Here is a 25,207-nt window from a genome sequence, read left to right on the forward strand (position 1 = left end):
GAGGATCTGCGTGCGCCCTCCAGCCGGGGGTTCTCTCCCTTGCCCGGGCGCTCGGCTCGCCCTCGGCAGAGGCCGTCCCTCGTGACTCCTCGCGCCCGGCCGCCGGCAGACGCCCGTGACGACTCCTCCGTCACGCCGCCCGTCACGCCGCGACGTGCGGCACGTGGCACGTGACGTCGCTCGCGTGCCGATCCCGGTAATAACGTGCGAACAGTCTCATTGGCCGGAGCAGCGCGCTGCGCCACGCAACCTGCGACGAACGTGGCGCGGTGGCAGCCGCGGCACGCAGGAGCAAGACGTGTCGGGCGCGCCGAGCGGCCGCCGAACAACGCCCAGGAGGAAGGGGAGGGGGAGGTGCCGGCGACCTCCATCCGGGGTAGGGTCGGTCGTAGTGACCCTTAAACATCGGGGGTTGGAGTGACGATGAAACAAGCAGTAACGATTTCAGATCCGCGCCCGACCACATGTGAAGGACTCGGCTCAGGATGCGGAGGGGAGAGGCCCACCCGCCTTCTCTAAACGGCTCACATGAACCCCATGGTGATGAATGGTAAGAATTGGGTGGCAAAGATGTTTGACCCCACTTTTGGGAAAGCTGACCTACACTTGTCTCACCATGCAACGTCACAAGCGAACACCACATTTCCCATGGCTGGGGGGCAGCTGGCACTGCTGCGCCCTCCTGCGCCTCTCCTGTACGCCTTCCTGCACCCCTAGTGTGATCCTCTTGTGCCCCCCCCCCCCTGTGCTCCTCCTGTGCTCCTTCTGTGGCCCTCCTATATTCCTTCTGTGCGCCCTCCTGTGCCCCTCCTGCGCTCCTCCTGTGCTCCTTCTGTGCACCTTCCCGTGCCCTTCCTGTGCTCCTCTTGTGCCCCTCCTGTGCTCCTCCTGTGCGCCCTCCTGTGCTCTTGTACCCCTCCTGTGCTCCTCCTGTGCGCCCTCCTATGCTCCTCCTGTGACCCTCCTGTGCTGCTCCTGTGCCCCTCCTGCGCCCATCCACCGGGCAGATTGGAGCGCGGGAGGCGGCTGTGGAATGAGGTGACACAACAGCGGCGGCAGTGGATGATGAAACTCAGGACAGGCTCGAAGGACAGCCTCGAAGCGCAGCAGTCACAGTATGCTGTTCTGACAGTGACTGGAACAGGACACCGTCCCTCAACCTGCGGCCACTGAAGAGGTGGCCGCCGGCTGGGGATCCCCTGAAGCTCACCGTCATCGGGGCCTGAGAGGGACTCCTCGGACCGCCAGGGTCGCGGCTGAGTCTGCTGCAGGGACAGGGACACAGCACGGACAGGGCAAGGAAAGGACCCCAAAAGTGGACAGAAAATGAGGTCGATTGAATATGTTGTACAAAAGAAGACAGGATTGTGGCGTAGCCATCCCTTGGGATCCTGGAAAGCCAACTTCTAAAAAGCGAACTCACATCAACCCCAGAGCATAACAAAACACCTAGCACTGGATAGGCACAGACGAATAAGCATTTGAGCGTTCTGACCTGGAGGAAGGCCTCGCCGTCCAGGGCCGAGTCGTAGCCCAGCATACCGTCTCGCCGGTACTGGGACTCCATGCTGTCCTCCTTGTTGTACAGCGACGTCGACACTGCCGGAGAGAGCGGGCCGTCAGCATCGGTCGACGCGACGAGACCCTCCGCGGCCGGGGCCGGGCGTGCGTCAGCGTGGAGCACGCCGCATCCTGGCCGGGCGCGCGTCATCGTGCAGCACGCCGATATCCTAGCGGGGTGTGCGTCAGCGTGGAGCACGCCCATATCCTAGCCGGGCGTGCGTCATCGCGGAGCACGCCCACATCCTAGCCGGGCGTGCGTCATCGTGGAGCACGCCCACATCCTAGCCGGGCGTACGTCATCGTGGAGCACGCCCACATCCTAGCCGGGCGTGCGTCAGCGTGCAGCACGCCGACCGTCGCAGTGGACAGCAGCTCGCTCCGGCCCTCCCAGGGAGCTCGATGTGCTCCGACTCGAATAGCGCCCGCGCCGGCATCAGCCTTTGTTACCGGTGTCGGGCCGGCCACCTTTGGCCGCGGGCATCATCGATTGAGTGTGTCCGCCGATGGCCCTGTCCGCATCCCCCCACCGAGCGCACCCTGGCACACCGCCAATTTCACGCCCTATAATTCATCCCTTGGCCCGAGCCACCGTGTATTTTCCAGGGGAAAATGGTTGGGTATGCATTGCTGCAAATACGCCTGACGGTCGATACACGGATAGCGTCGGTAAATGTTTGATTGCAGCTAACTAGGATTTCTCCGGAAGCGCCTTTGTTCCAGTGGCACCGGAAGGTGGCCTCAGCTTTGGCCTCCGCAAAGCCCTGCTTCAGCTCTGCGTCAGAGGGAGAGTCCCAGGAAGTTCTCCGTCCTGCGGTCGGTGCGCGGCCGGCTATTTTCCCGGTATGGCGAGTCATCGAAACTCCTTCGCCGCCGCCCGTCTACGCGCGCGGTGTCGTTTCGAAGGTGGGCTGACTCCATGGTTCCAGCTGCTGGTGGCTGCTTGGGTTTGTGATGGATGTGTCAATGGAAATGCCGTGAAGCAGGTAGCACTCACGTTGGCTTCGTTCTTGAGAGAGTCTGCATAATCTCTTTTCTGCTGCATTTTGAGTCATGCGAAATGCGATTATGAAATGTACAATCATCACATCCCAGACCACCCCACCGTGCCAAGAATTCTCTCGCAAATACAGCGAGCAGTATGTATTCAGTCATCACTGGTAAAACAACGTTCAGTCTGCGTCACCTGTATCATTTTACAGCAATTTTTGAACATTGTTATACCACAAACATGATGCAATTTGCTCATGAGCAATGTCTGCTGATCGGAACCACCTTTTGGCCATTTTCTGTTCATCACACTGCTTACTATATTACCGGCTCGTATCGCTTCATTGAGCCGATGGCTTTATCCGGCATGATTTCACTGAGCGCGACTAGGCCCAGGCCGACTGCTAGCCAGCCAGCCCGCCGTCCCCCTCGCCGCTCCCGCTGCGCCGCCGCCGCCGCCAGGAGTCCTCCGCGCGCCGCTAATAAAGTCGACAGCCGAGTCCGACGAAATTTTCAGCCGGCCCTCGGGGGACGACCACACCCTCGTGTTGACAGGAATGTAAAATATTACACATTATGCTCATTACTTTCCATTACGGCGCCGGACGGTACGAGTCCATTTGTGATGGGGATTTTTCCGAGCTGGTCCGATGAGATCACTGGATGAGGGGGGAGGAGGTGAAGGGGGGGGGGGTCAGGGCACCTGGGTGGGGCCTGTCTGCGCGCCGTGCCGTCGATGTTGGCCCATGCACGGAAAAGAAGTGGATCTTGTTCGGTCTCGTAGCGATGGCTTGCAAGAAGCTTGGAGAAGTTCTACGCGGTCAATTACCGGGCTGGCATGCTCCATGTGTGATATTTTCCTTTCCCGTTAAGATGCTGGGAATAGCGTGTCAAAAATAACCCGCAAAGATGGATGCGAGCAATTTGTTCCAGTGGCGATCAACGCAGGTCTGTACGCATGCATTCCGCTTTTATTGCTACCACGCGAAGCACAATTATTACGCTACTAGCCTGCATGCAGTAAACACATAAATTATTTCACGATTCATTATAAACATGAGGAACAAATGGGCTGAAAATACGTCTAGCACGGCGAAACATAACATGACATAAGGCAAAAGTGTGATAAGTCTGAAGTGATAGATCATTGTGTCGGACATATTTTAGCCTAAAAGCCCCGGGCCTTCAGCCGGCTACCTCAAGCCAGAATCAGTCTGAATTCAGCCAGCTTAGTCATGTTGCATCTGACTCTCAACTGAAGCCAAAGCGTGAGCTGCGCATCTGACGGTCGTCAGGGACGCCTCGACATATAAACCCATTTCGTGTCGGGGAGCTCGTTTATTGCCACCACAGGTAATTTAAAGATGAATACACGCGCTTTGCCATTGACTTTTTATTTAAAAATAGGCATGAAAATGCTGCTCCATCGCGGCAAAAGGAAGCTTCTTTTGCACTACACAGCAAAGCTCGTGTAGCACGCCAGCGTGGACGCCTCTGTCCACGGCCTTGTAATATAACACGACTTTTCACAGCTCAAAGGACGGTACAATCGCAAGCGCCCGCCAAAAACATTCGCCAAATTTGCCGTCGCGCATTTCCAAGATGCTAGGCCGTGGCGTCCCACTTTATCACCGGTGCCGTATCGCGTTATGCAGCCGCTGTGAGCAATGGAGGCTCACGCCCCCCATTCTCCGGCCTTTGTGCGGCCCACACCGAACAAAGCTGCACGAGGAAGGGCCACCATACAGGGGGTGTAAGTGAGCGGCGGTCCCGTGGATTCGTCACGTCGCCCGGCCCTTTGGAATTAGAAAAGAAATACTGAGAGCGTACATAGCGCCCAGTGCAGGCCGACAATGATTACCGACACTAACACAGGGCTGAAGCCGCGAAAAATATGGCCACGCGACATGCGAACGCCAAATAAGAGGCACACTCCCTGGGTCGCTTTTGCGGGTTGGACCACTCCAGCGAGGCGTTTCCACGCAGCGCAGAAATTCAAAATACCGCGACGTGATGAATGCTCGCAATGGCGTCATTTATTTCAGGCGCATTGCCTATTTGCTCGTTATTACCAACGTGCAACCATGACAACGGTTTCGGTAACTGAAATGCGGGCCTGCCGGCGGTGCTGTGGGGGATGGGGAGGGTAAGCCACCGATGCGCCCCAGGGAGGCGCATCAGGTCTTCTTTGCATGAAGAGTCCACATCAATAGCGGATTGATGCGTGCTGATAATCGTCAAACACGAAGACCCACTGGCGTGTAGGCAGGTGTGTTTAAGTTCGGCCTTATCCGGGAAGTTTTGCTCGGATGTAATAGCGACCGGCGTCGGATACACGATATCAACAGCCGACGAGCATTGCGTGCTCGGCTCTGGAAATTAGATCAGATGGTTGGCACGCAATAGGCGGGAGTTATGCACATCTAAACTGACCGCAAGCATGCACAGTTCATAAATAATCGAAGCGAAATCACCAAAATTGCGCGCAGAAGAGCGTGGAAAAACACTTTTTACACAAAACGCTTGGTCAGGGTTCGGGACGCGTATCGCCCGTGATGGGCAGGCTTGTTTTGAGCCGATATGGACAGCTGGGCAGAGCTCACTCGCGTGAAACATAACTGGACAAGAGATCCCGCACCCAATCACCGCTCGCAGGCGCCCACCCAGCCACTTTCCGTCAGCCTTCAATCACGCCTGCAGCCTCTCCGACGCCACCCAAACCACCACCGAGCGCTAATCCCCATCCAAAAGTCGCCGCCCTCTCCAAAACGCCTCGCTGCAAGAGATAAAAACGATGACGCCAAAATTGCCTCCGTCCGCCGACGGAGGCCGACACTCAAGCCCGCCGCGGCCGCCGGCCGCGGCGCAAAAACCTGCGGCAAAAACGGCGCGAGGTCGCCCTAGCCCGCCCCGCCGGGCTTATGTTACAGCCGGTGTGGCCGGGGCGCGAGCCGACACGCCGATCCGACGCCCTGCCGACGTCGATAGCCCGGTCCGTCGACGCCGACGGCTGCGGCGTCGGCCGGGCGCGTGTGAAGCCACGGCGGTTCGAGCGGAGTTCGAACTCGCGGCTGGTAGGTACGACCACTTTAACTTTTGTGAAGATAGATGGACGTAGGGCACATCGAGGTTAAAATCAGATCCTTTCCACACATTTCGCGAGCACCCCGCACTCAAGTTTAAAAACACTAATCTTTCGTCCGCTCCCCCCCCCCCCCCCCCTCTCCGCCAGCCACATACCGAGAGCCCCACCCATCGCGGATAGACCGATCGGCGCCAGGGAGCGGCAGATGATGCAAGGGTGGCGCCAGCCGGCCGGCGGCGGGGTCAAGGGGTACCACCGGCGCGCGCGGACGCCGCCGGCCACAGCCGCGCCGTTTTTGTGGCTGCCGCCCGTGGCGGGCGGCGCTGTGGACGAGCGGGCGAAATTCGAGACAGGCGAGAGAACATTTGCATGGCCGCCGGGCAACACGGAAAAATCGACGGCCCGGTAAAAAGGCCGAGGTAAAAAGGCCGACGGGCGAGAGGCGGCGGCGGGCCAGATGGCCCAGTCTCCAGGTGGCCCGCCGTCCAGATGGTCTCGTCCGGTCCGGTCCGGACTGGACCGGACGAGACCTCCGTCCGACTGGTGCAGACCGAACCTAAGTGTTTTCTGGTCACCACGCGAGGCTCCCTGGCAGGACGTTGTTTCGGAGAAGCCACCCATTTCGGGGGCGTGATGACCGGGGGGATAGTGACGCGGGCTCCCACGTGGGGACCCGGGTTCGATTCCCAGTCACCCCGCAGGCTCTGGGTGCAACACGAATGACTTCATCGTTAGCGCTTCATGAAGAGGTGCACCTCGTTCCAAAAACACCACACAATTCGCCACAATGCATGATACACGCTCCGTAGCCAGGCAAGCCGCCGCCCACCGCACGAACCATTATTCCAACCACTCCATCCGCCTCCTTTCACTCTCCACGCCTCCTCCATCGTCTCTCTCCGCAGCCGCCCCCCACCGGTCATACCTCACGCTCGCCGCGGCCGCCGCGGCAGCTCGCCGCTGCAGCGGCGGACGCGGCGGCGGGGAGAGGGGGGGGGGGGGGGCACGTGCCGCCTGTCCGATCGGCGCGCGACCGCCGTGTCGCGCCGAATGAATGGCCGCGTCGCGCGGATTAGCGTCGCGGCGTCGACACGCGGAATCCGGCGGCGCGCCGGCTAATCTGCGGTTTATTGGCGCCGGCGCGCGATCGGCGGCGCGACGAAAAACGGAACCGGCCGGGTGGCGGCCCGCTCGCGAAGTGGTCTTCATTATCTCCGGAAAGGGGGGTCTGCGCCGGCGCCGCGCGCGGAGCGCGCTGTTGGATGGATGGAGGCCGCGGTAATGGAGGTGAACGGGCGACAACGATGCTGACCAGTCGTTTGTCGGCAGTCGAAGTTTCCGCACGAGTGTCCGGCAACGCAGAAGGGGAGAACGAAATGGAGCAAGTCCATGGTTGAAGTTTATGCCATCACGGCGTCAAGGAACGGTGATGGTACGAGTCGAGCACAAAAAGTTGCCCGAAATTCCATTCCCTTATCCTGCCGATTTCATACAATTGCTGGTTGTACCCATTGCCCTAGTCACATAGATTTCGCTTTTGCGCCTTTACCCGCTATGAGTAATGCCACTTTGCGAAATGGGCCGTGGGCCACACGTTCTTGTGTGCTTATCACGGACATGCACGTCTGGCAAACCATAAAGGTAACGTAAAAATGCTGTTTTCCTTCTAAGCATCGTAGTCTTTACGTCAGGTAAACGGTTGCTAGCTTTCCGGAAAATTTCACCAGCCCGGTCTAAGCCTTCACAGGAATTCCATTTTCAGGTGGGAACGGTTTTCCCCGTGGAGCTGCAGCCGGCTGTGTATCGATTGCACCCGAGCGGCCAGTGTAACGCCGCAATGGCCGGCATGCGTGTTCATGATTGCAATTTTCGGCAATAAACGGGGGCATTTCCGTTAAATCCGTCATAAATTGCCGCTTTATCGCCGCTGTGTAGAACATCAGGAACGCAAGGTCCCCGCCGAATAAAACCCGTGCGCCGTTCAAAAGCAGCGCCGCCAGAGCGTCGCCGGGCGTCGTAAACCTCAGCCAGCGTCGCTGCGCTGTGGACTCTTCTTTGTTTGAACATCTACGAGGCGCATTACCCGCGCCACCGGCCTGAAATAATGAGGAGCAAACAGGCCGGCTTTCGGCCACCGGCGCCGCGCTACAAAGACCGCGGTCCCGACCGGGCCGCCACAGAGCAGCCGCAAGGCAAACAATACGCCCGGCCGCGCCCCGACGCCGCGTCGTTTGTCAAAGTCACCGCGTCGGGCGCAAGCCACCGCCACAGGCGCGTCTCCGTCCGGAGAGGGCGAGTTCGAGCCCCGGTGGAGGCGCGGTGACCGTTGTGGCCCAGCGCCGAGCTGCTGGTTTGGGCCCAGCCCTGAGTTGCTGGTCCAGGCCCAGCTCCGAGCTGCTGGTCCGGGCCCAGCCCCAGCCCAGCAGCTGGCGCCAGTCGTTTGGCCCTGTTGCCTCTGGGTTGTGCATGTGAACTGCCTCTTATGGCGCATTCACCTCACAGTGCGTATTTCACGTGGCCATTCCACTGCGCATCGCCCTGTATCGCCCGTCGCTGTTCCGCCACCCACGCAGGTCATGCGCCCCATGCACAGCGTTCATTCGACGCAGGACTTTGACGCCCACCGGCAACAATGCGCGGAGAGCCCCCAAACGCCGACGATCGCATGCTACTGTGCGCCGGCTAACCGTGCGCGAGCAGCCGCGATGACGCCGTACTTAATGCTGCGCGCGCCGATGCATGCGATCGAATTACGAGCCGTGCAGACATGGCGTGGCAGCCACGCGGCCATGTCTCAGCCAAACGCTTGGCATCACGGCTGGCGCGCCGGTGCAGCGACATGTGAAATGGGCCCGCAGCCACGGCCATATTTTATGATCTGTATTCCGGCAGTGCCAAGCCTCTAAAAAAGAGTTCCTGAGGTGAGACAGTTGGCGCGTCGTACCCACCGAGTGGCTGAACAATGCGGCCGGTTTCGTTGCGGCGGACATGGCTGGCAGCGATCGCTTCAAGCTGCAGTCGAGTCATGGGCAAAACATAGACAATTCGCCGCTGCATTTTGACCATTTGCCGCTTAATACACGGTGCAGGCAGGTGAATAACGCCGCTGTTAATCTACGAATAACTACGGACTGCGCCGTTTATTGTGACATTTAGGAAGCGATGGCCGTGCTTTAGCCTCGTTGCCACGCAACCGTGGTGTGAACATTTCTGTGGGCTTCTCGTAGCTGTCAAAAAAGACGGACGTGGCTGAACGTCTTATGGCGCAAGCCGTCAACCATGTGCTAATGACAGCCGGCCGGCGGAGTTCAAAGCCGCTGCAGTCGCTTCAATAAGAACCTTTTAGAGCTCAGAAATGTATGATATTTTACAATCTCCATGCATTTTCGACAGCTTTCCACATAGGCAATCAGGCTGTAAGCGCTTTGTCAGATTAGTGTGGGCACACATCATGGCATATCTCAGAGAGGTGCTAAGCTTTGCCAGGCATTCGTTACCACCGTTCATTGCCTTAATTTCGACCCATAGCCGCCACACAGGCTCACATTTGACCTAAACTACGAGATAACCTGTTAGTGCAATGCGTTCTGCACGATGCAAATTGCGCGGCCCAGACTTTGCACCGTCCTGAGAGCGAGACAAAGGATCCGTCCCCCTGCCCGCCGGCGCATTCTTTGGGTGGTCCACAAGGGTGCCGCCTGGCCCCCGCGCTATTCGCTCCGTGCAAGCGCGCGGCTGCCAAATTCCGCGCTGGCTCTCGGCGATCGACATCCCGTGATCGTGGCCACTAAATCAGCCTCTGCAGCGCGGCTGCCACACGTCGACTCCCAGCTTACGCATAGCTCGGTAATCGGCTGTGTTGTATGCGCCGCTCTGGCACAGTGGCCGCAGCATCCCGTGGGAACCCGCGATCAGCCATCTTAAATCAACTCGTTTAACCCCTAACGGCCGCAACGGTTCAATTAGCGGCCTCGACCCGCGCGGGGCGGTGGATTCGTTGCACCGCGCCGCAAAATTACGAGGGGCTCGGCCCGGTCGTGGCTCGAACATCACAGATTACGCCGTCGTAAAACGGCTGCGAAATTAATGTCGATCTGTTATGGCGCTGTCGACGGCGATTTGGCCACTGCACTGCGCATCCCCCGAGCGGAGGTGCCCGCGGAGAGAGCGCGTCTGTTCGTGCGCGCCAGGAGCCGCTTTGAAGTTTCCGAGGGAGGCATTCAGTGACCGTAGGCTATTCCTTACGAGACTCCGTTGCTTATGCTCATCTGCTGCGTCCAGGTAGTTAGTTACCTTTAAGTGGTATGAAGCGACGAGTTTTCAACCACTTCAGCACACCAAAGACATCACGGCTACACATCTCACTCACTAAAGCGTTTTATCAGCAGTGAACTGCCCGATCAACTTCGCACGAACCCTCTCGTGAGACTCTCGATTGTAAAACATGGTCCCCCCCCCAAAAAAACTGCGAAACTCTCGCCGGCACAACCCACGTCAGCCGAGGCCACCGAGGCGCCACATCCCGGCCCCGCCGCCGCCTCCTCTGGCCGACGCCCCCGGACGAAAGCTCGCAGCCCGGCACCTCGCACTCGAGCAATAACCGGCCGGAAGCCTAGGCCTTGAGAGCGGCCGCGCCGCGCCGCCGGCGGCCGCCGTTTGTAGTCGGCCGACGGCCGTGAGTTGGCAACATTGAAATCACAGTAGCAGCCGGTAATCACAGCGCGACCCTGATGATTTACGGGTTATTTATGGCGGTTTTATCGCGCCGCTGCTCGCTCGCCGGCACCGACAGCGCGCGATGACAGATCCCCGCGGGGTGCGCAGCCCCGTCGCCGGTCCGCCCCCCCCCCCTCCGCGTGGCCTGTGACGGCGCCCGGCCCCCCGCGGCCGCAGACAAAGCGTGACGTCGGCTGCGGTGTCGTTACGACGTGCTTATAGGTCGTGGAGCGAGTAAAAAGTCGCGGCGCGCGCGGCAAGGGGGAACGGCGCGGCCGCGACGTAGGAACGTCGAAAATTTCCGCTGGTGTGAAGGCCTGGCACGCAATGCCGCACGGCCAACACCGAGTTTGTCTAGTTGGTGAAGCCACCCCTTGCCCCTTCCTCTCCCCTTACCTAAGGTCTGGAGCCGGAGGACCTGGGACGAACCCGAGACCCCGGGACTGGGACAAGCGGGGCATTCCGACAGCCGAACGACGGCTGAGGGATCGGCCAGCAATAGTAATCACGGCTCGGCGCCATAAAGCAGAGCTACAGCCCAAGCACTTATAAATCACACCGCGTAAACGTACACAAAGGAAACACGAAAGCTCGTAGCGGTCATCGATTCGTAAAAGTTTACGACCCGACGAAGTTAATTAAATGGACCGCCTCCCAGTCGAACATTTACACTGCACGACTTGGTCGACGCCGCCTGCGTGGAGCCGCTTCACGTGTAGTCCAGAGTTCTGGTCCGGTCGGCGACGCCGGCACTGCGTCCAACTTTCCGCCGCCCATCTTCTGCGACTCGGTCGGCCGCACCTCCTCGATATCGATAAAGCCTCCGACCCGGCGGCCAGCGTCCGGCGGGAAGCCCGAAACAAACGAGGCCCGGCTCTGCGCCATCCGCACAGCCGGGAGCGGACAACGCTATGCAAAAACCGTGCGTCAACGTGCAGCCACGCCGCAAAAAGTGAATTAAACTTTACGAGCGCGTCTGATAAATAGAAATAATTAGCGCAGTAGTCATTATAAATCGATTAAGTCATAACCTGTGACGATTCAGCGACGGGGACAATGGCGAGCGAAGCGCGACGGCAGTCGCCCGTGAGGTTCGGCGAAGACCGGCGGGTTACCATGCGGCGCCCAATGACCCACCAGGCTCCACGAGGACCACAGAGGCCCGCGAGGTTCCGCCGGACCTGCCAGACCGTGTCAGGTCGCACAACGTCCCGCGGTACCCGCGCCGCCCTGCAAGCCCCTCGGAGATCCCGGCACCCCCTGCGAGCTCCCGCCCGGCCCAACCGAGCTCTCAACCTCCCGAACTCCGCCGAGCGGCCAACGCTCGCCATCGCCAGCACCCCTTGAGGCGCGGCCGCGGGCCCTCGGCGGCGGCGGCGGCGGCGCGGGGCCGCGCCGGGCCCCAGCCGGGCCGTAAATCATGTGCCGGCCGGCGGCCCCGTCTGCGGCCCGGCCGCCGCCTCGCATGTCCAGCCGCCGTTGAGCGGCCGGCGGCCGGCGCGCGCTACTGTGCTACGCTGTCACCTCGCGGCGGGCCGGGCCGCGCGGCGGTCAGGCGCCGGCGCCGGCCGCATCTTGGGGCCGTCCGGGGCAGCGGTCAGATACCGGCAACGACTGCATGTTGGGGCCGTCCGAGACGGCAGTCAGACACCGGCGCCGGGTGCATGTTGGGGCCGGCCGAGACGACAGTCAGATGCCGGTGCCGGGTGCATGTTGGGGCCGGCCGAGACGGCAGTCAGACGCCGGTGCCGGCTGCACCTCGGAACCGGCCGAGACGGCTGAAAGCGAGCGCCACGCGGACAGATGACCCCTGGAAAGGCGTCCGAGGATCTGGAAAGGTTCCTGAAGCTTATCATTCAGCCATTTTGTCCGAATGACCTATGACGCTCAAAGCAACGCTGGCAGCCTGTGATAGCAAGCAGTAATCAGCTGGAAGGTTTCGCTGAAGACAAACTTATCAAACCCTTTTCAGAAACGTCACGTTCCTGGACATGGCGAACTAAAGCAAAGCCTTTCCAAGATGGCATGTGGAGGTCGCACGCCCTTGTCGGAGCTGGCTGCATCTCCGGCCAGGTCAGCCACCGTGCCAGCAGGAGCCCGCCGCCCCTGACTCGCCCCTGACAGGCACCTGACCCGCCCCCGACCGCGCCCCCGGCCAGGTCAGGCGCCGTCTCGGCCGGCGTCGGCCGGCTTCGCCAGAGAGCGCTCTCGCCGCCGCCAATTACGCTAATGGCGGCTTGGAATCCGGCGGACGCGGTGCAAAAATGCAACAACAGCAGCCGTCCAATGGACGCCGGCGGTGCGGCGCCGCCAGTGGCAACGCACCACATTCCGGGCCAGGGGCAGGGGCGACCCGCCCGGCCGTCGCCGTCCATCACAACACGGGTAGTTGCCCGCTAGGACTTTATTGACCCATAAATTGCCATAATTATTGGTGCGGGCCGGCTGCCTATCTGCGGTCACCGCGCAGGGCCGCGCAGGGGCCGTGCTGGGAGTGCGCAGCCGGGTCTACGTCCGGCGGAGCCGACCCTGCGCCCGGTGCAGGTGTGCCTACGCCCGGTGCAGACGTGCCTACGCCCGATATGGGCGTGCCTACGACCGGTGCAGGTGTGCTTACGCGCGGTGCTGCCGTGCCTACGGCCAGCGCTGTCCTGCCTACAGCCTGTGCAGGCGTGCCTACGGCCGGTGCAGGCGTGCCTACGGCCAGCGCTGTCGTACCTACAGCCTGTGCAGGCGTGCCTACAGCCTGTGCAGGCGTGCCTACGGCCGGTGCAGGCGTGTTTCCGGCCGGTGCAGGCGTGCCTATGGCCAGCGCTGTCCTGCCTACAGCCTGTGCAGGCGTGCTTCGCCGCTTTCGCATGGGGGCCAGGCTGCGTGGGTCGGCGCTGAGGTATGGCGTTGAGGGAGATGTCGGGATGCGTTGCGTTGCAACGTGTATTGCCGACCGGGAACGTCGGCCGAATCCGAGCTTCGCGGCGCTGTGGGCAGGCAGACCCAGAGCACAGCCTGTCATGCTTGGCGGACGACAGCAACCACACAGACAGGCGCCCGGTGGATTCTGCGGAGAGCGGTCGCTCGTTCTGCCGGCTGCCTCTCGCGGTTGGCTCCAGGGTGGGGCTGGGCCGGCGCCGCCACGCCTCCAGGTTTTCACGTCCCACTGAGTCGACTGCAGCGTGCGAGTCAACGGCCCGTTGAGTACACAACGGCGGCACTTGCCGGCCAATGCGGCAGTTGAACTTCAAACTGCGCCCGGCCCTCTTAAACGCCGCCCAGCAGCGATTACCGCTTCGCGGAACGGAAACATTCAGCGGCGTCCTGCCTTGACCGCGTCGTACGAGTCCGTCGCCCCACCCTCGGAAGCCGGGCACCCGAGCCGTCTTCCCCCGACTCTCGAGTCCAGTTCCGCGAACCACTTACGGCACTTCATGAGCGGACCGCGTAACTAGCCAAGCCGGGCCGTTCATCTCAATCACGCTCCGTGCCAAACGTGATGGTCTCCATGGCGTGTCTGGGCCCGCATACGCCGCCCCCTTCGCCGCACGCCACATGAAATACGGGGCCCCTAAACACCTCGAGCCGGCCGGCGCGGGCACATCCTGCTCGGCCGTCTGCAGCTCGCCCGGTGACGCCGGCCGCCGGCGGGCCGGTCGTGGGCCGTAACTCAACAGCCCCATCTCGCGGCGCCCTCGGCACTCCAGCTTCCAGCGCGGCCGCATGGCGGCGGCGCTAAATCAGGCATCGCATGCATCGCCGTCGTTACGCCGGATAATGGGTCAATGGGGGCCATCACGGCGTCCCGGCACTACTGGTGTTACGGCGGCGGCCGCGGCCGGACAGCTGGCGTGTGCGCCACGTTGCGCGCGCCCGCGCAGCAACAGCCGCGCCACGTGCGAGCGGTGCGCCGCCTCGGCCGCTGCCGCATAGGCAAGGCTGGGTCACAGCGGCTGCTCTGCCGGCTACCAGCCATTTGTAATGAGTGGGTAATCGCAGCATGAAATATCCGTGCTGGATGCACGTATTGATTTACGGAGTGTTCCGTATAATTAGGCTGCTGGAGAATCACGCCGGCCGCCGGATCTCCGCGCAAGTGTAGCCGCCCTCAGTGGGCCGCGGAGCCAGGAGATGCCGGACGGAGATCATCGCATCGCTCCTGCAGCTGCCCGCTTATGGCACCTGGCTAGGGTGACGAGTCAGGTGCCGATCGTCGCCCCGTCTGCGGCACGGCCGGCGCCGTCGCCGCTGACGGCGGCTCGCTCACGGATGCTCGCACTAACGCGCGCCCATATGCAACATCAAAGCGTCCCAAATATGAAAATAAATAGTCTCGTAAATTCAAACCCTCTTGATTTGCAATTTATCCTGGCCGACCGACCGCGTCTGCCGGGGAACCTGTTATTTTCCGCAATTACCGCAGGGCGCCGGCGGCGGCGCCGGCCGGAGGCCTAGGCAGTGCGAACTGCAGCGCGGGACGTATTTACACTGGGCCGGACGGCGATAAAAAGGCACTCCTCTGCGGCCGCACCGCTGCCCCCGGACCCGTCTGCCCACCGCTGACGAGCCGGCCGCCTCCGCCGGCGCGTCTGAACACGACGCTGCCGATCCGGGCCGGCCAGATACTGCTGCCGCACGGCCCGGCCGGCACCTGACTCGACGATGGCAATCAAATCAATATCCTGTTCAGGCTACGGTGTCGTCTTCTAGTTGGAGGGTCCTCCTTCCAACATTGATATGAAAGCGTGTCAAATACGAGGAGAAACCCGTTCAATGCGTAATGGGGGAGGGGGAGGGGCGAGTTAAGCGATCTTCCCTTCTCAACCTGCAAACTTATTTTGCAAAGCTAGGCCCCTGTTCTGTTGACCAGCAGTTTACGGCGTCCTTGCTGCAGGTGGCTGTGGCCTTTCCCTGATCGAAATAGCCTCTGTGAGACCGTCAGGAGGCTCGTTATCTTCGTCTGGGTTTTTCATGGATCGTGCGCCTGCTGAACCGCTAGACGTCACCGGCTTCTGTGCCGCGATTGTCCATCATTATTACAGATCAGCCCGGCGCCCATGCCTGCGGTTTTCCGTCAGCTCTGGAGCCATTGCCCTATGGGCGCATGTGCTCAAAGCCTCAAGATACCTTGGTGTCCTCGGTTTGCGAGCCTGTAAGCCCGCGTGGCCATGCGTCCACGATTACGTGCATCAGTATCACCGAAGCAGCGGCAAGTCTTAAGTCCGTGAGCCCGTAAATCCTTAAGACCGTGCACTCATCCGTGATCCGTGATCCGTGATCCGTGATCCGCGATCAGTGATCCGTGAGCTTGTGAGTCCGTGAGCCTGCAAGCTGTGGTCCGTGAGCTCGTGAGCCCGTAAGCCCTTGACTCCGCGAGCCATGAGCCGTGAGCACGTAAGCCCGCGAGCCCGCAAGCTGTGGTCCGTGAGCTTATGAACCCTCAAGCTCGTGAGGTCATGACTCCGTGAGCCATGAGCCTTGAGCCCGTGAGCGATAAGCTATGAGCCGTGAGCTCGTGAGCCGCCGCCGCAGCTCGGGCGGGCGTGCCAGAGCCCCTTTGCATGTGAACGGACGGCACCTTCGCGATGTGTTAATATCATCGCCGGCTAGCACGCAGGTCAGCCTTGCAGCCGTACTACGGGCGCCACTACGGGCGGCGGCGCGCCGGCCCGGCGCGCTCACGCGCCCGCCATGGTTTATTCAGCGGCGTACACGAGCCCGCCGCACCCCAGGGACAGAGCGCGCCGATTTTGGCCGGATGGCAGGCGATGAGCTGCTGGCGCGGTCGTGCGTGTGTGTGGTGAGGTGGGTCGGGGTCAAAGGTGGGTCGGAGTTGGAGGGTGGGATGGAGCTGGGGGAGGGGAGGCGGTGGAGCGTTGGTCGGTTCAGAGGTTGACAGGTAGATGGGCTCGAGGAAGAGGAAGGCACGTCGAGTTATGTGGAGCTACGGGCGTGATGTTTGCCTCCCGCAATTTAGTTCTCAGAAGCGTGCATTGCAGCGGCTTGATTTTCCTCTGTCATTTCTAACCATTTTGTAGGTAAGGATGTGGCAAGTTGCTCGTTGAGTTAAACGGTACAAATGCCCACTGGCAGGTGGGCACTTGGCTATTCGACACAGCACACTGATCGACATAATGCAAGAGTGTTTTATTTCCATTTAAATTTGGCCTCCAAGCGACGGAAACCGCATGTAAGTTATGATAGCTGGGCATTGTCCACTAATAAAAAAAATGAAGTCTACCGAGGCCTTTTTCGATCGAAGGACGATTCTGAAGTCACCTCTGCATTTGATAACCGGAAAATACTATTCTGTCAGTATCGAGGACATTTCCTTAATCGCCCAGCAATCCGACCACATCCACAGAGCAACCACCCAAATGACCGAAATGTGCCCCCAGCCTTGCAACAATCTGGGATCAGCAAGAAAAAGTAGCCAATTCCCGTTGCCACGGCAACGGCGGGCAACAGAGACCGGCCCGGAATCAGATCTGCTAAAAGCTGATCCAGTTTTAGCCGATCGACCCGACCGGAGCGACTCCCCAGCGTGCTTTGTCACAAGTTTCCGATGAAATCGGTCCGCCCGCCGGTCGCTGTGCCAGGCACTCTTGCCCGGACCGCCTCATTACGTATTAAGGCCGCCGAGGAGCCGCCGTCGGGAACCCGGTGCGCACCAGGAAAGTGCCCTGAAAGAATCGTCGCCGTCGAGCGGGTGATGCCAAAAATGACCGACGCCCGCCGTCGGCCGCGGCTAGGAAAAAAATCGTCGCTCTATATGCGGCTCGAGGAGATCGCTATCTCGCTGGCCAGACCTTCACTGAGCGGCGAACGTCCTTTGACAATTAGCCGTTCGCAACGGGTATGTCGCAAGATTTTTACTGAGTGGTTCCAGCAGGGCGGTAATCGAGCTTTTCCTCTTTCCTCAACACGCGCAAAAATGCGGCCCGGCCCGTGTTGAACATCAGCTGGGCCACGACACGCCTCGGGGGCCGTGCCGCGGCGTGCGCCGGCATCATGCCGCTGCAGGGGCGTGGCCGCCGCGGGCACGTGGCCTGGCTTCGACGCAGCGGCGGAGTCAGCGAGGCCGCTGAGGTCGGCCGGCATCTTGGCTGAGCGTGCTGTCGCCGGCTGCCCACCCTCGTGGTGACCGGACGATGCGCTCACGCAGTTCGGTGTCCGTTACTGAGACTGCCGATTGTCAGGGCGTAAATATGTCGGGGAGGCATGGGACATAGGAGGAAAGATATTAGAACAGGGGTGAGAATTAGGCAGTGACGAAGGCGGGGTGATCTTTGGCTGGAAACGCCAGGCTCAGCTGGCCAGCAGGAATGGATAATACCGATTACTCTGTTCCAAACTGCTTTGACTACTCTTCTTAAATCTGCCGATCCTGCAGAAATCTTGTCGCCTTCCACGTGTGACGCTAGGGCACAGGAAGCACATCGAAACTACCTACCGACCGCTTGTCTGCCCATTTTTCTCTGGCGGATTCGGCCCGGCGGACAAGACGCGAGCGTCGGCCTGCCGGTGGGCGGATGGGCGAGCGGACGGGCGGGCGGCTCCTCTCCGCCCGGAAGTCCTCTGGGCGGGCATTACCGGTCTGCAACGCGCACCCTTCCGGCCGGCCGCCAGCGGCCATCTGCAGGCCGGAAATTGCATCGATCCGTCAGCGCGCCGGAGGATGCGCGCCGCCATTGTGCCGCGCCACAATTAGCCGCGCCGCGTCGCGCTCGCCTCACCTGTGCATATTGCACGGCGCAGCTGCCGCGCGTCGCGGGATGTGCGCCGTAATTGCCGTGGAGAATCGATTCGCGCCGCGGACACCCAATCGAGGGAGCAATGCGGGTGGGGTGGGCTGGAGTGAACCGGGGTCGGGCTGGCACACAGGTATGTGGGTGACGGAGGGCCGGATGGCACACGGCGGCGACCAAGCATGCATGCATCGGATTACGAATGTGCCGGGATGTCAGCATGCAAGCAGCGGGCGGTATGTGAGCGTAAATTTGATGGCGCACTGAAATACATCTGGCGGAATTCAGACTGCATCGGACAGTATCCAGGTGTACCCACAGCCAGCGGTATCCAGCCGCACACCCAACGGTGCAGCGACACATCTACAGCCAAGGCCATGGCAGCAGGCGCCCGACTGCACGTCTCCGGCTGGGAGCCCCCTGGAGGTCCGGTCTCCGCCACCCTCTCTTCCCAGCCAGATGGCCACCGGAGCAGCGGCCCGACAGCTGTCGTCTTATCTGGCCGACACGCTGCGGCCGCCGGACGGAGGTGGCTCGGCCGGGACCCGAGCTCGCTCCGGGGCCCGGCTCCCTGCCCGGCCTCGCGCCCACCAACCGCTGGAAGGAGGTGGCTCGGCCGGGACCCGAGGTCGCTCCAGGGTCCAGCTCCCTGCTGGCCTCGCTCCTTCGCCCTGTGCCACGAAAGCCCGCTCGTCTCTAGACCGCGCCTCACAGGCGTGCCTCGTCCGCGCTTCGCCGCAGCCACGCTTTTCGAGGACGCTGAGCCTTGCTCACCTTTAAGGGCCCGATGAATCAATGTCGCTAATGACATTTCGCTCCGGCGAAACAGGTCATTCAGCTGCCCCATTGATAACCGTCATCAGAGCAGGGCCGCGCGCGACGAGGGAGCGCTATTCACCGATGACTGATATGCGCTGTCACCCTTTGAACCGTACCCACCGCGGGCACACAGCGGACAATGTCCGTGCCCGGACAGCGGACGAGTCGCCACCCGGACAGCAGGTGCGTCCTCAGCCGGACAGCGGGCACTGTCCGGCGGACGGTGGTATCCTTTCGACACCGGAGAGTTTTCTAACCCGAACAGTAAATGCTGCCCGCACCTAAGCCAAAAGTCAACCTCGCAACACACCACCTGTGTCTTTCGGGTGTGTCGCGCTCCTTCTGGCCACGAACATTTCATGAGCACGGCGGTGCTGGTGGATGCTCAGCACTGACACAAAGACCGCACACAGCCCCACAGGCAACCCACCGCTGCCTATCACACACAGCCCCACAGACAACGCACCGCGGCCTGCCGCACACAGCCACACAGCCATCGTACCGCGGCCTGTCGTACACAGCCACACAGCCATCGTACCGCGGCCTGCCGCACACAGCCACACAGGGCCAGCCCCACAGACAACGCACCGCAGCCTGCCGCACACAGCCCCGCAGGCAACGCGCCGCGACATGCCAATGCAAGCTACCAGACCACGGCGTCCCCGGCGCGTGTAGACCGTCGCGCCGCAGTGCGCCGCGACTGCCGCTGTCAGCTGACGGCGCGGCGCGGCCCGCCGCTTCCGAGAACGCTGACATGCCTGGGAGAGCGCCGGGTTCGGTTCCCTCCGCGTGCGGCCGGAGCCGGCGGTAATGGCGCAAGCCCCACGCCGGCTGAGAAAAACCAAACGGATGCGGCAAAAGCGGCCATTTCTCCTGGGCCGGCCCGAATGTCTAATTGCGGTAATTTCTATTAGCGGCGCGCGGCACTGCCACCGCACGATGCTGGCGCCCGTTAATTAACGTCGCGCCAGGACAAAAATCCGCTCGCTCACTGGCGGCCAGCGCGGCTCGCCACCGGCAGCTCGCTCTCCCAGCGTCGGGCGCCGTCGGCCCCCCTGCCAGCGGGCGCTGATGCGATCTGGTGAGCGGCGGACACCGGTCCCGTCCCGTCAGGTGCCGGGCGCGCCGCTCGTCGAGCGGCCGCCGGCTCGGCGCCGTGTCACAACACGAGGCGAGCTGAGGCGCCTCGCCGCTTAATGAGCGGCGGCGGCGGCGCCGCTGCGTATCGCCGCCCAAACGGAAGTCCGATACACGCCGATTGCCAGGTATTCCATTCATAAGCCGGGCGCCATTAATCATCCGTATCAGATGCGAGGGGCCATTAGCGCCGGGGCAATAATAATATTTCGATAGAGGTCTAATACAGTGGTCGAGTGTCCGGCGCGGCGGGCGCCGCCGGCACTGAGGCGTCGCTGGCCGATCCGTCATCCTCTGTCGGCGATTGGGATCGTCCCGGGCCGCCGCCGGCGTCCGGTCGCCTCCCACCGGCGCTATCGCCGCCTCCCGCCGCCTCCCGCCGCCTCCCTCCGCTGCCTTCCACTGCTCCCGGCCGGCGCGTCCGTTCCCTCTGTCCCATCCCTCTCGCGTCGCCGGCTTCCACCACCCCTCCCCGCTCTCGTCGCTCCCATTCTTGTCGTCGCCACCCCCCCAGCTGGGTCACTGTCCGTCGTAACGTTCCCGCTCCTCTCTCTCTCCGCCTCCCTCCTCCCGCCGACTTCTTCCTCTCACTGGCTCTCTCGGCTCGCTGCCTCTCTCCTCCTGTTGTCCGCTTCCCCTTGCCAACTACCTCTTCGCGGTTGGCTCAACCCACCGGTTCCGGAAAACCGGAGGGCCTTTAAAAGTGCTTTTAGAGATACATCCGCTCCCGAGTGTTCCTTTTAGTGTGTGCCCTTGTGCCACTTGCCACAATGCTTACTCCGAGTTGCCTTAGGAGCTCAAGAGACGTTAGGGAGCCGCATGGGGAGGCGGCGTTGGTGAAGGCTGCGCAGCCAATCGTCACGACATGTCAACAGTTGCATCTAAACGGTGTCCACAGTCAGCAACGGCTGTATGAAAGTATCATGGATACTCAGGACCGTGAGTCCCTTTCATGCAACTGTCACGAGTATTTTCGACATCCAAAAACTGTCGCAGGCCGCCAGCGGTCACCAGAATTTATTTACTAATCTCCACCGACTCTCACCTCCAAAGCAGTCTCAATTCACCACGAGGAGCTACTCTGCCTCGCGACGTTCGTCAGCCACCAGCGGCTGGGGTCACCGGTCTGTGCCCGGGGCAAGATTACCCTGGATGGGGGTGGAGGGGGGGGGGGGGGGTGAGCGGAGGGGAGGGGCAGAAAACGGGTGGCGGATCGAGGACCTGGCAGCCGTACGACCGCGGCGACGGCGGAGCGCTCCATGTCCGGATGACCGGCGCCCGGGCCGCCCCCGAGCCCGAGCAGGCGCCGAGAAAGTCCGGCGACAGAATCTGGCACGGAACTGGCGGCGGCAGACGCCGGAGAATGGGGCGTGTTGAATGGCTGCAGATGTGGACGCCGCCGGCCACTGTCTCATGCCGCTCACGACACGTTCGCCGCCGTCTTCCGTGAGGCGGCCAGTATTTGCATCCAATCGCACTTTGTCGTGAAGCGGTGGAGAGGCTGCCGCTCCCCTCCAGCAATAAACCTCCCTAGCCCGGCCGCGCGGACCAGCCTCGCCGGCTCAGACATCAAGCCGACAGCCGCCGCGACGCTGTCCAACCCGGCCTCAGTCGCGGGTCTGCCGGGGTCAGCGCCCGTGACCTCAGGCCGCCACCACTGTCACTCCATTGCCGATGTTGACCCGGCGCAGGACGGCGCAAAAAACCGTCACAAAACCCGCCACAATTACACCGGGAGGGCTCGGTGCCCCATAAAGGCACGGCTGCGTCTGCACCTCCGAATGGGGGTGCCGGGCGACGGCGACGCACAGGCTTTTTGTCCGGTGATGATGATTATCGAGCGCAGTAAAGGGCGGCGATTAGTCCTCTCCGTTGCCCGTCTCGCCGACGTACTCCTCCCCTCGCGGCGCACGCCTTCGTCTCGCCTCCCTCCCCTCCCCCCCACGCGGGCGGCTCGCGCGGCGGCGGCTGGTTCAGACGCCGGCGGCCTCTCAGATCGCGGTCAAATCCTCCTCCGACACTTGCCGGCATCAGACCTAATTCGCCCAGTTGCGGCGGAGGCCGGCCGCCGACGGCGCTCGCACCGAATTATGCACGGGCGCGCCGCGCGTCGCCGCCCGCGCGCGCGGCGGGCGGCGGACGTGGCGCGCGCGCGGCGCCGGCGGCGCGGGCCGCGCCCACCGCAGTCCCACGCCCCCGGCGGGGGCGAGGGGGGGGGGTCGGGGAGGCGTGTCGGCCCCGGCCGCACCGAAGACAAGACCGACGATGACCTCTCAGAGCCCAGAGTAGGCGACGGCAAATATATGGAGCACGGGTTTAGGTAACTGAATGCCTGCACACTGAACACTGAACATAAGAGCGCTATGGTGCGTATTTGTATCGCGATGGATAGGTTTGCATTGTCTGAAGTCAAAGTGGCGCAGCGATGTATTATCGCCGACAAAAGCAGGCCGAGCTTCTCCGCATCTCATTAGGGATTCAGCTACGTCACGCTGGTGGACACCGAGCAGGCCGAGCATGTTCTCATGTCAGGCAGGTCCTTTTCTCCAACTCTCTCTGTCACGTACCCCGCGAGCCCCCACCTCCCACCTCTTCCGCGGGACTAACCTTGAAAGTAGCTCTTGGTGCGCAGGTAGGCCACGGCCAGCCGTAGGATGGAGAGCCGGTCCAGCTTGGAGAGGATGTTCTGCTCATAGGGCAGCAGGCTGGCCAGCGTGTCCAGCTCGGCGTTCAGCCGCAGGCGGTGCCGCTTGCTCGGGTTGCTTTTCGCGTTCGAGTCGGCTGGCTGTGGCTTCAGGCTGCGGACGGAGAGCGGCGCGGTCAAAGCCGGGGCCGAGGCGCAGGGGAGACGGACAAGAGCATGTGTGGATGAGATGAGATGGCGAACAGAGACAACAACGTGTTTGAATGAAACATAGATAGCCACGGACACCATGCCAGAATGCTGATCGGTCGGCGCAGATGACACAGGCTCTGAAGATGAAGATGACCCGTCAGAAGGCAATGATTCGTACAATAAAACAAATGGCGGGACGGGGAACGAGTTCACGGTTAGTCAGCGTTTTCTCGGCGGTGATTAGGCGCCCCAGTCTTCCAGATTGTCGCCCATCTCATGCAGCAGCATAACTCAGCGGAATCAGCTTGTAATCCCACACTTACGGCCCCAATTATCGAGTTACATTTCACCACAATGTTCGCCTCCGTTTCACACACCGTAGACACCACAAACATCTCAATTGCAAAGTCGATGCTCGGTTCGTCTGAAGGCTCAAGCCCAGCGCCTCTAAGCCTGGGGCCGTTTCACCAGTGTACCAGTCGCGCCGTAATCGGCCGCCGCCTCCACTCCCCCCCCCCCCCCCCCCGCCGCTCCCTGGGGATGTCACAGTGTCATCACGGCTCCCCGCTTCCGGCGCGCGCGGCGGCCGCGCGGCGTCTATTGAAACAATTGACTGCCCGGCGCCGAGCCATTACCACCGGCCCCGCCGCCCCCTCCCCCTTGCGCCCCCATTAGCGGGGGACGCGCAGCCGACGGCATTGTTGAGCTTGTCGAAACACGGCCCGATTACGGAGATAAATGTCGACCGGGATCCGGCGGTCAGTTGGCCCCCCCCCCCCGCGGAGGGTCATCTGTTTGGAAGTGACCGCTTATCGTCCGGACCGGCGGACGATCAAACGGAGTGGGGGAGGGGCAGGGGGTCAGCCGCAGCGTGCAGTCTCGTAGAACAGTGCGGAGTGAGAGCAGACCCGGTCAGGGAAGGTGTTCTGGGTGCTACTGACCCGTTTTGGCATCAACGGATGACATTTTAGCTGACGGGGAAGTCGCTAGGTTGGCTGCTTGCTCACATTCAAAGTTCGGTAGCTTCACTTTATAGAGCTTCATACTGAAGCAAGCGATTTCATCCATAGTATAACAGGTATCCCTCCGATGGGGGAGCATCATTCAGCATTAATTGCAGCAACACTATCCAACACTCGCAGCGCGAATGTATGACATCATGTGCACCAACCCATGCATAACACAGACGGCATTGCAGCTGTCGCCCAATACTTGCACCACCTGCCCGTGCATCAGCGACCTACGAGTAGCGCGAGTCACACCCGTGCTGCCAACATCACCGCCAACAATGCTACAATCCACACGGACAAAACGACCATTCACATGGGGACAAAGCGGGAATCCGAGCGGACAAAGCGGTAATCCGAGCGGACAAAGCGGCGGCGAGCAGCGGCGAGTCGCCGTCCACAGACAGACCCTCTCTGTGACGCTCGGGTCAGCTGGTGACGCACCCAGGGGGACAAACTACATAGAAATCTCCCAAGACATACGTGTAACAGACACTATCTCTCAAAAAGCTTGGGTTTTGCGCAGTCGTCTGGCCTGCCGCGGCATTCGAAACTTCTCGCTCCCAATATTCGACGCTGGCTCCGCGCCTGAGGTCAGCCACGCTGCGCCGACGACCCCGGCCGAGCGGCGAGCCTCGCGCGGCCCACGTGACGTCACCAGCACCGCCAGTGACGTCACAGGAGATGAGCGGCCAGGTGCCCGCCAGCACCATCGATCCCTCTCATCAATTATGGACGGCGTCCAGCGTACGCGGCGGCGGCTCGGAGGCCTTCTCTGGCCGGCGGCCGCTGTTAATTTAATCAGCGGCCTGCGTGGTGGCGGCGGTGGCCAGCCCCTGTTTTGATCGGTGATCGGGTCACGCTGCCCGTGCCCCCTCCGCCCCCCCACACCCTCACCTCACCTGCCCTGTTTATCCCCCGTCGACGGAGCCGTTTGGTGGTCAGGCCGGCATGGAGCCGCTCGCTCTCGTTCTCCGCCCTCCCCCCCCCCCCCCTCCCTCCCCCGGGCCGGCGCCGGCTCGCAGTGATCACGACGTTTGTGCCTCTTCTTCGTCGGCCCGCATCGATTGGCCAGGCCGCGGGAGCCGCCGACCCTGCCTCCTCCCCGTCGCTCCTCCACCATCCAGTCGTTAACTGCGCCAGGTAGCTCGTGCCTGTCAACTGCCAACGCAGGGGGATGGGAGGGGGGGGGGGGGTCCGAGGGGACGTGGCCGCCGCTCGGCGGGGAGCGGGCGGTAATTATTTTGCCGACGCAATAGCGCGTGCTGGGTCGTCGGGAAGCAGTCGTTGTCTGTGGGGTCAGCTGTGGAAGGCTGAC

General features: G+C 61.8%; 1 protein-coding gene across 1 annotated transcript in view; it reads right to left on the minus strand.

Annotated features, from left to right (window-relative positions):
- ss (aryl hydrocarbon receptor spineless) overlaps window positions 1-22,844 on the minus strand; it is a gene marked incomplete at both ends in the record, with an annotated part of 40,395 nt that extends 17,551 nt beyond the window's left edge. Inside the window, 2 exon segments of the mRNA XM_037218773.1 lie at window positions 1,496-1,599; window positions 22,654-22,844. Coding sequence (XP_037074668.1) covers window positions 1,496-1,599; window positions 22,654-22,844 — 295 coding nt within the window.
- Between the last annotated feature and the right edge of the window lie 2,363 nt (window positions 22,845-25,207).

The sequence above is a fragment of the Pollicipes pollicipes genome, unplaced genomic scaffold (genome assembly GCF_011947565.3).
Source record: "Pollicipes pollicipes isolate AB1234 unplaced genomic scaffold, Ppol_2.1 Scaffold_4219;HRSCAF=4965_pilon_pilon_pilon, whole genome shotgun sequence".
Taxonomy (NCBI): domain Eukaryota; kingdom Metazoa; phylum Arthropoda; class Thecostraca; order Pollicipedomorpha; family Pollicipedidae; genus Pollicipes; species Pollicipes pollicipes.